The 15,936-nt window shown below is 37.2% G+C and overlaps 1 protein-coding gene across 5 annotated transcripts in view; it reads right to left on the bottom strand.

Moving 5' to 3' along the window:
- Nucleotides 1–15,936, bottom strand: part of RANBP17 (RAN binding protein 17) — a 364,714-nt gene that overhangs the window by 286,048 nt on the left and 62,730 nt on the right. For all 5 annotated transcript variants that reach the window (XM_062188701.1, XM_062188698.1, XM_062188700.1 and 2 more), the window contains one exon: nt 3,582–3,687. In XM_062188701.1, the coding sequence (XP_062044685.1) occupies nt 3,582–3,687 (106 nt within the window). The remainder of the gene's footprint in view (nt 1–3,581; nt 3,688–15,936) is intronic.

The raw sequence follows: 15,936 nt of genomic DNA on the forward strand, positions 1-15,936 counted from the left end.
CCTTCTTATGCTAAGGAAAACCAAACAGCACTACAGCTGGGTCATTATAAGCAGTAAAATACTCAGAAAAAGCACTAAAATGCAACAAATGTGGCTTCAAGCAGGCTGCAGAAAGGATATTTATTTACTATATGAGAGTTCAAACATGAAGGCAAAGGATCATCCTATTCAACTTTGGTGGGGAAACCTCAACAGCCAACTGAAAATTTTTTCATGCCAATGAACATCTACCACCAACAACAAAAGCACCATGAATGATGCAGGAAGGGCCAGGATTGTGGCACATCGGGGTAAGCCGTCACCTGTGATGCTGGCATCTCATAAAGGCACAGGTTTGAGTCCTGACTGTTCCACTTCTGATCCAGCTCCCTGCTAATGCACCTGGGAAGGCAGCAGAAGATGGACCAAGTAGATGGACTCCTGACACCATGTGGGAGACTCGGTTGAAGCTCTGGACACCTGGCTTCAGCCTGGCTTAGCCCTGAGTGTTACAGCCATTTGAGGAGTGAACCAGTGGGTGGAAGATATCTCCCTCCCCACCCTCCTCGGCCTGGTAATTCTGAATTTCAAATAAATAAATCTTAAAAAAAAAAGTCCTACTTAAGGTTAAATGTGTTTGCTGCATAAAGAAACAATGAATGTTTTTCTAATTGGGAAATATACAACTGCTTTATTTCCTTATATATTTTCTTAGGAAACAGCACCAGTGTAATTTCATAAAAATGTCAAAAAACCAAATTATAACAAAAAGAACACTAATCTCAACTTTACCAAATATGTGATATTATCTTAAAAGATGGAACAGAGGCAAATTTTCACTTGGTTGAAAATTAAAGTATTTAAATAAGGCCCTTCAAACATCTATTATACATATTTTCCTTTTCTTAAGACTTATTTATTTATTAGAAAGTCAGAGTTACAGAGAGGAAATAATAGATCTCAAGAAAAAACAAAAAATCTTTCATTTATATTCAGATTCTATTGAAAAGAGTTTAAATGTTGAAGAGGGTATGGGATGAATGGAAAATTTCTATTTAAAATTATCATAAATTTACTAAATACGAAGGAAGAATAATGAGGGAGATTATCACAACTAGCTATGACTTTAAGGATTTTACTAGAGTGATAGTGGTAAAAAAGACTTCCAAGATCAATGGAAATGTATGAAAGGCCTGGAAATGGACAGAATTTTGTGTATGATACCAGTGGCATTTAACTGGTAGAGTGTGGTGGGTTTGGCATTAACTAGTTAATACTTTTAAAATTTTAGGGCCGGCGCCGCGGCTCACTAGGCTAATCCTCCACCTTGCGGCGCCGGCACACCGGGTTCTAGTCCCGGTCGGGGCACCGGATTCTGTCCCGGTTGCCCCTCTTCCAGGCCAGCTCTCTGCTATGGCCCGGGAGTGCAGTGGAGGATGGCCCAAGTCCTTGGGCCCTGCACCCACATGGGAGACCAGGAGAAGCACCTGGCTCCTGCCATCGGATCAGCGCGGTGCGCCGGCCGCAGCGCACCAACCGCGGCGGCCATTGGAGGGTGAACCAACGGCAAAAGGAAGACCTTTCTCTCTGTCTCTCTCTCTCACTGTCCACTCTGCCTGTCAAAAAAAAAAAAAAAATTAGGGAAAGGATGTAAAACAAAATAAATGTCAGACACAATAAAAATAAAATACAAAAAGCTGAAATCATAAAAGAATTAGGATAAAATATTGACATACATTTTTACTATTCAGAGTGAAAAAAATTTAATGAAGAAAATTTGAACTGAATTTATAAATGTTTAAAGCCGGCAAAAACAAACTTGAAACGTGGAGAAAACATCTTCAAAATGAATAGCAAATATTAAGATCTTTGATAAATACTGAGTTTTTATGAACAAATTAGAAAACATAATCTCAAGGGGTTGGTGGGTGTTATGGAATAGCAGGTTAAACCCTTGCTTGATTGCAACACCAGCATCCTGTATCTGACTGCTGGTTTGAGCGCTGGCTATTCCACTTCTAATCCAGCTTCTTTCTAATGTGCCTTGGAGGCAGTGGGAGAATACCCAAGTAATTGGGTCCCTGTCATTCACATGGGAGACCAGGATGTAGCTCCTGCCTCCTGGCTTCAGCTTAGCCAGACCTGGCTATTGTAGCCACCTGAAGAGTGAATGAGCAAATGGAAAAATTATCTCTCTCTCCTCCCCATCTCTGTCACTCTGCCTTTCAAATAAATAAATAAATATTTTTTTTAAAAAAAAATCACAAAAAACATCAGGTAAATTATTCCATCAATATCGTTATAAAAATCACAAAGAAATACAAATAGCAAAATAGGAGTGCAAATGAATGCTTGACACTACTACTAACGAAAGAAATACAAACTACAAGATATTTGTTACCTATAAACTGGCAATAATAAAAATGTTATAATCCAGCAGTGCTCAACTACTGAAAAATGATAATTCTCGTAGCCTTTGAATTCAGAGGATAAAATATTGTACAAATTTTCCAGAAGGGCATTTGGTAACATGTATTCAAAGTCTTTGAAAAGCTACATTCCCTTCTAGCAACTATACTCGCCTTTTAAGAATTAAATGTACTGAATTGATTTTAATCTGAGTAAGATGTAACTAAAATAATATTCACCTTCAAGCAATTCATAACAATGAAAAATTCAGAGAGAACCTAAAATTTCAAAAACTATTTAAATCATGATACAGCTTAGAATATTTAATGTCTAAATAAAATGTTCATGATATTCAAATTGATTTAAATGTGTGCATATGTCTGTGTGTGTGTGTAATATATCACCTAATATCTGCCAGGTTTGTTCTAAGTATTTAAAAAATATCAACCCATTTGATCTTTATAATAGTTCCAAATCAACCATTTCACCACACAATAGTATGACAACATTTTTAAAACCTTGAAAAATATATATATTCAGTGTACATATACCCATGCATATTAATTACTTATAGTGTCTTTACCAAAATGATAGTGGTTATGTCCAGATTAACATTAGACTTTTTCTTTGAATTTCAATTTTTTGACAAAAGTTTGTATTATTCTGTCATATGGAAAAAATTACTAAAAATAAAACATATGGAAAACCAACTCACTCATATTATTCTAACATGAATTTTCCCCAAGTTAGCAATGAAATGTGAGAAGAGTAATTCAATCACTTCTTACTAGGACTCTGGTGATTCGGATGAACAATTTAGTCAACAATCATAAGTGAAGCTGTGCTGGATAACTGTACACTCATTGCTTTTTGACCAGAAGTATGTCACCCCAATTCTGCTTCAAATTTTAGAACCCTAAGTTTTGTATGTTTTATCAGCTTCTAAACAAAAAGCAACTTAAATCCTCATCACATTATTTGCTCAAATGTTTAAAATATATTTGAAACTATCATATATTAGAGATCTGACTTCTTCAAATCATTTAAGCTCTAAGCTTTGGTTTTCTCACTAACAAAAAGGGAAAGAATACTTTTCTGGAAAGGTCATGTCCAAAATGCTTTAGTTATGAGTTCAGTAACTAAATTCCTTAACTATTTAGTAAATTTCTATAAATGACATGGCTGTTACTTACCGACAGGATAATTCTCCATCCATGGCATCGTGTTCATCTGTACTGGTATACGTCAATCTTCCTCCTACAACCGTCCCAACTAAATACACCAGCCATGCAAGACGTCCTAATATAAAACAAGAAAGAAAAAAAGCTTAGAAAGTGATAAGAAAAGCAAACTTATTTCTCAGAAAATTTCAAAATTAGCAGAATGATCTATTCTTTCAAACAAGCTATACACTATTGTAAACTCAGTTCTTGACAGAAAGTGGAGAGTTGGGTCTTAAGTTTACTAAGACAGTATAACATGAAAATGGTAGATTTTAGAGCCACATAGAACTATATTTGAATTGTTCTATGAATTTAATATATGATCTTGTATAAGTTACTTACCTCTTTGCATCTTAGGGATTTCATTTGTAAAATGGAGAAATTAACTTCTACCATTAAGATTTATGATCAAAAATGACAACAAAATACTAAATGTAATATCTAATATCAGAGCTGTTATTCAGTCAGAAAATACTATTATGATGCGATGACTAGTATCTTTTTCTGAATGGTCACTGTCATGATAGGACTAGTCTGATCATTTTGAACATTGTACTTGCTTTGAACATAACAGCTAGCAATGGATTTATTCCCTCAGGACTTCATCTCTGGATTCATCAATCTAAATATCAGATTCTCCAAAAATTTTCTAAGATCTTTATGATCAATTAACATAGTATATCTTGCTAAAAAGAAATTTTGTGCTATTCTAGGGCAAAAGACAACATGCTATCTTATGATACTGCAATCATTTTTTTTAAATGAGAAATCTTTTCTAGAGAACTTAGTTTTGTTTTTGTTTTTGTTTTTAAAATGTTGAATTAAACAGTCAAGAAAAAGGCTACCTGGGCTTGTTTGAATAATTGGGGAGGAGAAGCAAATGTATTTTTTAAAAAAGAACATATTCTTCCTATATTCCAATGGACACCAGCAGTGATTATTATACTACACAGTTCAACAACTCCCTCATAATTTTTGGAGCAAAAACAGTCTATTAAGGGGACAAACTTCTTGGAAGTTAGAAATATAACCTGGCAAGTATGCACATAGCTGTTCTACCACAAAACAACAATAAATTAATTAGAATTCACCATCCTTGTACATTGGAGATGTGAAACAGACTAAGCAGAATAAGAACTACAAATTTCATCCAGCAATCCATCATAAAACATACTCAAGTTTCATGAAATGTATAATCAGTAGAAAGAAAAGGTACTAAAACAAACAGCCCATGTAGGAAACTGATAGAATTCAGAAAGTTGCCTTATGTACTTCAAGTGTTTTACCGTCAATACAAAGCCTTTAGTACCATAAGCGCTCCCCTGATGACCTTGCTTCCTCATTAAGTCCTTTCAATAGCTGCTCTCTCTTTCATACCTCCAGTATCTTGGGGGTGTTGGATATTCAGCAAACATTCTTCATATTCCTCATTTCCACATCCAGAACATTCTCCCTCTCTTCATCATTAAAACACTTACCTTTACATTTTATGTACTCAAACTATGCTACCAAATACTCCTTCGTGTTGCAATTATCTGTTTTTTTCAGTTATTTCCCCTTATTTTTTAAAGGGTATTGGTTCCTGGCCCTCTGTCATTCTTTCCAACAGTATTTCCATGGTAATTTCTTACATGATTTCTATGGTAATCACTAGCGATTTTACAATCTACAAAGATGGTTACAAATTCAACAATCCTTTGTTTTACTGAAACCTTTTTTTTTTTTTGACAGGCAGAGTGGACAGTGAGAGAGAGAGACAGAGAGAGAGTCTTCCTTTTCCGTTGGTTCACCCCTCAATGGCTGCTGCGGCTGGCGCGCTGCAGCTGGCACACCGCGCTGATCCAAAGCAAGGAGCCAGGTGCTTCTCCTGGTCTCTCATGTGGGTTCAGGGCCCAAGGACTTGGGCCATCCTCCATTGCCTTCCTGGGCCACAGCAGAGAGGAAGAGGAGCAATCAGGACAGAATCTGGCACCCCAACCAGGACTAGAACCCGGGGTGCTGGTGCCGCAAGCGAAGGATTAGCCTAGTGAGCCGCGGCACCAGCCTCTACTGAAACTTTTTAGCAGCTCACTGAAATATAATTCACATATCATACAACTTACAGTAAATAATTCAATGTATGTTAATGAATTCACAGGACTATTATCACAATCTAATTTTAAAATATTTCCATACTTTCCAAAATAAATCACATTTATCAGAAGTCATTCTACATCTCACCCTAGCTCTAAGCAATTACTAAGTTACATGATTTCTTTTTATATTTTTCATATTATGGACATTTCATACAAATGGAATCCTAAAGCATGTGGTCATTTTGACTATCTCCTAATTGCATGTGTTCAAGGTTCACCTATGATGTAGCATGTATCAGTTCTTCATTTACTTTTAACAGCTGAATGATATTCCACTTTTTAGGGTTTTCTTACTATATTTTATTTTTCTATTAAGTTGATGGATGTTTAGATTGTTTCCACTATTTTGGTAATCATAATGCTGCTATGAAAATCAATGTACATGTTTTTATGTGGATGTATAGTTTTGTTTATCTTAGGCATACCTAGGAGTAGAACTGGTGAGTCAAATGACACCTGCAGTTTGAACACTTTTTGACTTATTTATTAATTTGAAAGGCAGAGTTTTGGGGGGAGAGAGAGAGAGAGAAAGAGAGAGAGAGAGAGAGAGAGAGAGAGAATGAATGATCGATCTTCCATCTGTTGGCTTACTCCCTAAATGGCCACAACAGCCAGAGCTGGGCTAGTCTGAAGCCAGCAGCCAGGAGCTGCTTGTGGGTCTCCCACATAGGTTGTGGAGGTCCAAGGATTTGGTCCATCTTCCACTGCTTTCCCAAGCACATTAGAAGGAAGCTGGATCAGAAGTGGAGCAGCAGGGCTCCGGTGCCCATCTCAGGTGGCGGCTTAACCAATTACACCATAATTCTGGTGAAACAGGAATCCAACTTCATTTTTTCAAATGCGGGAATCCAATAGTCCCAGAACCACTTGTCGAAAATATTTTTCTTTTGGAGCTGGCGCTGTGGCGCAGTACGTTAATCCTCCACCTGCTGGTTCTAGTCTTGGCTGCTCCTCTTCCAATCCAGCTCTCTGCTATGTCCTGGGAAAGCAAGAGAAGATGGCCCAGGTCCTTGGGCCCCTGCACCCATGTGGGAGACCAAAAGAAGCTCCTGGCTTCAGATCGGTGCAGCTCCCGCCATTGCGGCCATTTTGGGAGTGAACCAGCAGATGGAAGACCTTTCTCTCTCTCTCTCCTTCTCACTGTCTGTAACTCTAACTTTCAAATAAATAAATAAAATATTTTAAAAAAGAAAATATTTTCCTTTTGTCGCTGAATTATCATGGTACCATTTTAGAAAATCAACTGACTATATTTTTATTTATTTTTTATTTTATTTTTATTTTTTTGACAGGCAGAATGGACAGTGAAAGAGAGAGACAGAGAGAAAGGTCTTCCTTTTCCATTGGTTCATCCTCCAATGGCTGCTGCGGCAGGCGTGCTACAGCCAGCGCACCGCGCTGATCCGAAGCCAGGAGCCAGGTGCTTCTCCTGGTCTCCCATGTGGGTGCAGGGCCCAAGGACTTGGGCCATCCTCCACTGCACTCCCGGGCCACAGCAGAGAGCTGGTCTGGAAGAGGGGCAACTGGGACAGAATCCGGCGCCCCGACCGGGACTAGAACCCGGTGTGCCAGCGCCGCAAGGTGGAGGATTATAATGCCTATTGAGCCGCAGCGCCAGCCAAAAATCAACTGACTATAAACTACAGGGTTTATATCTGGACTCTCAATTCTATCTCATTAATCTATAATCCTACCTGAATGCTAGCACTATGCTGTCTTTGATTGCTGTTGCTTTGGGGCAAATTTTGAAATCATGAAATGTGACTTCACTCTTCACAGGATTATTTTGGCTATTCTGGATCCTGTCAATTTCCACAGGAATTTTAGGATTGGTTTGTTGATTTCCTGCAAAGAAGGCAGCTAGGATTTTGACATGGATTGTACTCAACCTGCAGATCAATTTGAGGAGTATTGTCATTTTAGTCACTTAATATTACTAAATCTAATCCATGACCACAAGACTTCGACTTATTTAGATCTTTAATTTCTTTCAACACTGTTTTACAGTGTCATTGTTTAAGGCTTACAATTCTTTTTTAAATTAAATTTATATCTATTTTTGATGTTTTTGTAAGTGGACTCATTTTCTTCCCTTCATTTTCAATTGTTCTTTGCTAATATATAAACATACTACTGGACTTTGTTAACTGATCCTGTATCCTACAAGTTTGCCAGTCTCTTTTTCACTAATAATTGTTTAGTATCTGGCAGCCTGGTTGCCTACTTTCAAACCAATCTCTGCTCTATGTACATATTTAACTCTTCCCATGCTGACATAATTTACAAAACCTTAATTGTTTAGAACCAAATCCCACCAACTTTTTGCCTGTACTCCCAAAGTTTAATATAACTCGGGAAAGGTACAACCATGTTGACTAGTCTTACTTGAATTCACCTTTTCAGGCAGGTCTTATCTAAACATCCTATAAATTTTCTTTTTTTTAATAAGATTTTTATTTTATTTATTTGACAGATAGAGTTACAGACAGAAAAAGATCTTCCATCTGCTGGTTCACTGTCCAAATGGCCACAAAGGCTGGAACTGAGCTGATCCAAAGCCAGGAGCCAGGAGCTTCTTCCAGGTCTCCCACACAGGTACAGGGACCCAACCATTTGGGCCACCTTCTACTGCTTTCCCAGGCCACAGCAGGAAGCTGGATCAGAAGAGGAACAGCTGGGACATGAACTAGCACCCAAATGGGATGCCAGCACCACAGAAGAGGCATAACCCACTATGCCACAGCACTGGTACCCCTACCAATTTTCAATAGCTCGAATAGCAGCATATCCTCAAGTATCCATCTAAGTCCTTTCCTCACTGTATGCAAGATGTGGAGTCTATTTTTCTAATACTTTATAAATCTGGTCTGTACTATGACTGCCCTGACAAAAAGAATACGCCAGACATCACAACATTCCAGAACCAGGCCTACCTTTTACACAACTGGAAGGTTCCCCTAGTCTCTCAGGGAATGTTCACTCTGGGAAAACCAGCCACAAGGTAAGGAGACCTCAAAACCTGAGCCCACCATACTGTTAGAAGGCCTGAGCTCGCCATGTACGGAAGAGAAATGCTCTGTTAGAGGCCATGCTCCAAGCTTCCCAGCCCAGACATTAGACCTAGAGAACAGAGAAGCAGTCAGGTGACTTTAGCCTCAAATGTCATCTGATTATTGCACCTGAAAAATGTCAAAGGAGAACCCATCCAGCTTCCCATGTCCCAGAACATGAGAAATTATTATTGGATAAGTCACTAAGTTTTAGAAACAGATAACCATAATAAAATTCCCTAGCATTTCATATCCTTTTTGCTTCATTCTTCTATTTAGCACATCACTTTTTAACATAGTATATATTTACATATTTATCTCGCATTGATATCTATCTCTTCCAATAGAACATAAGTGGCTTGAGAGCAGGTATTTTTGTCTGCTCGTTATTGCATCTCCAGAGCCTAAAACAGCACCTGGAACACAGTAGGTTATCAGTAGACAAGGGTCACTACACAGAAAACACAGCATGAAACAGAAAAAAAGTTAACCACATCAACTTAGCAAACTCATTAAAAAGTAGATTTATTTTTTTATAACTTTTTTTTTTTATTTGACAGGTAGAGTTATAGACAGTGAGAGAGAGAGAGAGAGAGAGAGAGAGAGACAAAGGTATTCCTTCCGTTGGTTCACCCCCCAAATGGCTGCTATGGCTGGCGCTGCGCCGATCCGAAGCCAGGAGCCAGGTGCTTCCTCCTGGTCTCCCATGTGGGTGCAGGGCCCAAGCACTTGGGCCATCCTCCACTGCACTTCCGGGGCACAGCAGAGAGCTGGACTGGAAGAGAAGCAACCAGGACTAGAACCTGGTTCCCATATGGGATGTCAGTACCGCAGGTGGAGGATTAGCCAAGGGAGCCACAGCTCTGGCCCCAGATTTATTATTAAAATGCATATTAATGGTAATTATATTTCTATTGCTTGGAGTAAAAAAAAGCAACTTCTCCAATCATAATCAATACAAGATGAGGATACAATTGATCTCCAATATTCACAGATTCCATCATTTGCAAATTCACCTATTTGGTAAAATTTATTATAACCCCAAATCAATACTTGCACTGAAGCTTCTGAGTTGTCCAATGCACATATTCCATGTTCAGGTCAAACAAAGTGACACAGTTGCCTTCTTGTCTCAGCTTCAGACTATAAAAAGTACTCTTTTTATGGTCTATTTATCACCACAAGTTTTAGTATTTTTGTGCTTTTTCTTGGTTATGAATAATGCTAAAAGCTGTACAGTGTTCCTAAATTTTAAAAGCCTGCTATGTGCTTCATAAAGAAAACATATGTTAGATGAGTTTTGTTCAGGTATGAGTTGTAGTGCTGTTGGAACTGGTTGAGTTTAAAGTAATTCAATAAGCAATACATATTAAATCAGGTGTTTTTTAAACAGAAAGTTATAAAATGAGGTTGATTAGTAGATGAAAATGTTGTGAAAGGAGACGTGGTGGGGCTACAGCTCAGTATTTACTAATTCAGTGTTCATAATGACTTTATAGAACCTAACTATCAAATAACTAGACTTGGCTGTATTTCTCAGATTCTCAGAGGTCCTTAATAGACTATACTCCAATTATGCATAGGACAAGTTACATGCTTAGTGTAATATATGTGAATCTGAAATACTGCAAGCATAATTTTTGGTGAATATAGTGTAAAATTTTACTCATTTGTTTACAAAACACTCTATTATAAATTATTTATCAAAATAAAAAATAATACTTATCCTCCCCAGTCTCTCAGGCTCTGTCTGGAGAGGTGCCCATCCATCCTTACAGGTGTCCCTTCCCTAATAAACCTTGCTATTTTACCTCCCACTAAAAAAATAAAAATAAAATAATAATAATAATAATAATACTTAAATGTAAATACCTCTTCTATCTGATGGATAACTTTTTTTATTTTTAGAGACTTTTTTTTTTGACAGGCAAAGTTAGACAATGAGAGACAGAGAGAAAGGTCTTCCTTTTCCGTTGGTTCACCCCCCAAATGGCTGCTACAGCCGGTGTGCTGCGCCGATCTGAAGCCAAGAACCAGGTGCTTCCTCCTGGTCTCCCATGTGGGTGCAGGGCCCAAGCACCTGGGCCATCCTCCACTGCCTTCCTGGGCCACAGCAGAGAGCTGGACTGGAAGAGGAGAAACCAGGACAGAATCCGGCGCCCCAACCAGGACTAGAGCTTGGGATGCCGGCACCGCAGGCGGAGGATTAGCCAAGTGAGCCACAGCACCAGCCGACACTGGTTTTGTTTAAAGTAAGCTTTATTATTATTAAAAATAACAGCAAACACACTGCAGTTACTATGTACCAGGTACTGTTTAAACATTGTACCTATGGGTACTATCTATATCTATATCCATTTAATGTCAGAAATCTTTATTAAAAAGTAGAGCTATGATTCAAATCTGGCCAATGGATGTTTAAGACTCCATTCTCCAACCATTATGTTATACCTCCTTTTGAAGTATCATTTACATAATGGAAAAAGAGAATTCTCAAATAACACAGTTCTCAATTAGCTCAACAGACTTTGATGAGCCAACAGTACAAGGATATTTAAAAAAAAAAAAACAGAAAATAAATTGAAAGATAAATTTATTCTGGTGCAGAAAAAAATCTAAAGCCATGTAGTTTTTTCATAATATACATTTTTCTATCACCTTTATGAAGATCTCTGATATTTTATAACCCCACTTATTTTATAAGCGTTTGACACACTTTCGTTCCTAATACTGAACTGCTCTCTAGCCATCACCCAAGCCCTGATGACAGAAGAGACTGCAAATGCCTTTGAATCACTTCTAGGGGGAAGCTTTATATCACTTTTGACCCCCAAAGCACCTACTGCAAAACCAAGTATACGTGACACAAGAAAGGAATACTGGTAGACTAGCTGAATTTAAAATAAGCAAACTTACTTTGAAGGCTTATCATTAACGTAAACAAAGCTCCTGTTAAAACAAACCTACTTGGACAGAGATTCCACCAGGAACATAATTTCTGGTAGCTTTTTAGACAACAGAGCAGGGTGGGCTTTGGCACTGCGATTAAAATGCTGCTTGGAATGCCTGTCATCCTATGTTGGAGCGCCTGAGTTCAAGTCCCAGCTTTGCTCCCCATTCCAGCTTCCTGCTAATGTGCAACCAGGGATGCAGCAGGTGATGGCTCAAATAGCTGGATCACTGTCACCTACATGGGATACTTGGGCTGAGTTCCTGGAGCCTCGCTTTTGGCTCTTGTTTTTGACCAGGCCTAGCCCTGAGCTGTTGTAGGCATCTGGAGAGTGAACCAACAGACAGGAGGTCTCTGTTTTTGTGTGTCTCTTTTAATTTAGCTGCCAAGAACACAGTCCAGGTTCAAATCATGCCTTTAATACTTATTATACCAGTTACTTAAATTCTTGGCTTTAATTTCCTTATTTTGAAATACATGAATGATAACTTCATCATAGTGTGTGACAAGCACTAAAAGATATAATATATGTAATGTACTCATAATAATGACTAAGAAGTGCTGTAAGTGCTCAGTAAATGTTGGCTGTAATTACCATCAAATTGCTGTCCCATTTGTAACGGTGGTTGTATATCATATGTACAAAAATACATAAGATACACCAATATGTAACATTTATACGTCCGCTCTGTACCTTACTTTAAAGCTGCTCAAGAAAATGAAGTCACACAATATTTAAGAATTATTTAAGTTCTTTCCTCTACCAAAGAAGCCTGTTACAACTAAAGATAGTTACCATTAGTCATATATTCTTTTATAATATTATGCTTAAAACAAACAAGCAAGAAACTCTCCAAACCAAAGAAAAAATTCTAAGTAAAAGACAATCAGAATAACATGTGCTGAATGCCTCCTAGATGTCATGTTCTGTGGCAGGGATACAACTAAATATGTGTTAACATGTAGGGCAGGTGGGAAGGCAGAAAAATACTCCATACACAGAGAAATGGGGATATTGTACAACACTGCCTAATAAAAAGACTAAATTATTAAATCTAAGCCATGAATTTCCTCAAATTAAAATTTTTATTATTTATTTTATCCTGTGACCTTGAAATTAAGTCTTTGACATAAAAAAATTAGAGAAAGATAGTGGATATTAAATTGTGAGCATTTTTTCTGAAATTATGGTAAATTCTGAATAGAAGCCTACTAACAAAATAACTGAGTGCATATTCAATCTCTCTTTGTTCTAGACAACAATTTCTACATGAAAGAAACAGAAAAGAAGATATTTCTTAACCCTTATAAACTTAAGTACTAAGGGGCCAAAATTGTGGCAGAGTGGATTAAGCTGTAGCCTGTGACACCCGCATCCCATACAAACTCAAGTCCTGGTTGCTCTACTTCCAATCCAGATCCCTGCTAATGTGCCCAGGAAGGCAGTGGAAGAATGCTGAAGTACTTGGGCTTCTGCCACCTACATGGGAGACCCAGATCCTGGCTCTCTCTCTTTGTGTCACTCTGCCTTTTAAATTAATGTATGAATAAATAAATAAATCTTTCTTAAAAAGAAGTTACTTTGGGAAATAAGCCAAACACAAAAATAATGCAGTATCATATGTGAATTTTTTAAAAAGGTTAATACACAGAAACAGAGAGCAGAATAGTAGTTGCCAGGGGGCAGGGAGAAGACAATGGAGAGAAGGTCAAAGCACACAAATCTGCAGTTATATAGTATGGTTAAGTCTAGAGATTTCATGTAAAACATAAGGACCACAGTTAAAACCATTGTTGTATACACTGAAAATTTAGAAAGAGTGTATACTTTAGGTGCTCTCAGCATACACAGAGAAAGACAGACACACACAAAAACACATTTACACACACAGGTAACCATGCTAGGAGATGGACAGGATAATTTGCCTGACTACAGTATTCATTTTGCTATGTATATGAAAACATTATTTTGTATACCTTAAATATACACAAAAACGTTACTTTGGTAACAGAATTAATACCACAAAGTTTAAAGAACCATGCAAATCTATAAATCTAAATTACATTTAGAAAAAAATCTGATATATGTTTCATATCTATATTTTGTAAAATTGCATTTCATAAATAAGTTTCCATTACAATCTTCCATTTTTCTATTTATTCTGAAACATTCAGGGTACTGGTTTTAGCAGCTGTTCAGGCACAGAACATTTTTTCCTTAACAAAATAATTATTGCTGTAATAATCTGTAATTATGGTTTATAACTGCAATAATCCCAAAGAAATCAGTCATTACCATAGATCACAAGTAATCGTTAACTACTGTTAATGACCTATTTCTTAGGGATTATTGTTTTCGTAAACCATGACCATATCACCACAAATATGGAACAGCAAGACAATATAATACAAATGAGATCATAATATAATAATAAACTTATTTTGTAACATTAAAAGCCATTAAGCATCTAAATTAAAGCACACATAACAAGAGCATATAATTTTCTTTGTTCAACACTAACTGAAGTGTTTAGTCTGCACAAAAGAAATTGAATACTACTACACACAGCGTACTAACTACAGCCATGTTAAGCATTTTTTGTAATACAAAACAATCATTTTGGGAACACATGTTTTTAAAAGGCAGACAGATTCATTCCTACTAATCTTTTGGCAAGAATAAAACCACTGATTACTAATTTTTTTTCTATGTACCAGTCATTATATTAGAGACTTTGATATGCTATATCACTAAAATAAATAGTATACCCAACTATTAAAAAAACCTCCTTCAATTTATATTATTAATCAAGAATCAGGTCTGATTATCTTAGTAACTATTTTATTCACTAAATTATCATATTTGTATTAATCCCATTCACATATCTGAACATCTACAGGTTCATCCAATTTTTTTTTTTTTTAAGGAAAGCTGGTCTTTGTTCAATGGAATCTTTTTACATTTTTTTTTATTTAGTAAATATAACTTTCCAAAGTACAGTTTATGGATTACAATGGCTCCACCACCCATAATTTCCCTCCCACTCGCACCCCTCCCATCTCCCGCTCCCTTTCCCATTCCATTCACATCAAGATTCATTTTCAATTCTCTTTATATACAGAAGATCAATTTAGTATATATTAAGTAAGGATTGCATCAGTTTGCACCCACACAGACACACAAAGTGTAAAACACTGTTTCAGTACTAGTTATAAAATTACTTCACACTGGACAACACATTAAGGACAGATCCCACATGAGAAGTAAGTACACAGTGACTCCTGTTGTTGATTTAACAATTTGACACTCTTGTTTATGGCGTCAGTAATCTCCCTAGGCTCTAGTCATGAGTTGCCAAGGCTATGGAAGCCTTTAGAGTTTGCCAACTTCGATCTTATTCCGACAGGGTCATAGCCAAAGTGGAAGTTCTCTCCTCCCTTTAGAGAAAGGTACCTCCTTCTTTGATGGCCCCGTTCTTTCCACTGGGATCTCACTCACAGAGATCTTTCATTTAGGTCTTCTTTTTTTTTGTTTATTTGTTTTTGTTTTTGTTTTTGTTTCCAGAGTGTCTTGGCTTTCCATGCCTAAAATACTCTCATGGGCTCTTCAGCCAGATCCGAATGCCCTAAGGGCTGATTCTGAGGCCAAAGTGCTATTTAGGACATCTGCCATTCTATGAGTCTACTGTGTATCCCGCTTCCCATGATGGATCGTTCTCTCCCTTTTTGATTCTATCAGTTAGTATTAGCAGACACTTGTCTTGTTTGTGTGATCCCTTTGACTCTTAGACCTATCAGTGTGATCAATTGTGAACTGAAATTGATAACTTGGACTAGTAAGATGGAACTGGCACATGCCACCTTGATGGGACTGTATTGGAATCCCCTGGCACATTTCTAACTCCACCATTTGGGGCAAGTCCGATTGAGCATGTCCCAAATTGTACATCTCCTCCCTCTCTTATTCCTACTCTTATATTTAACAGGGATCACTTTTCAGTTAAAATTTAAACACCTAGGAATAACTGTGTGTTAATTACAGAGTTCAACCAATAGTACTAGAACAAAAAAATACTAAAACGAATCTTTTTACATTTTAACATATTTCATATATAATACATAAAGCACACATGTAAATAAAACAAACCTCTATCAATTTAAGAAACAATGCATGCTGTAGGCTTTTTAGT

Source organism: Lepus europaeus, chromosome 4 (genome assembly GCF_033115175.1).
Source record: "Lepus europaeus isolate LE1 chromosome 4, mLepTim1.pri, whole genome shotgun sequence".
In the NCBI taxonomy this organism is placed as follows: Eukaryota; Metazoa; Chordata; class Mammalia; order Lagomorpha; family Leporidae; genus Lepus; species Lepus europaeus.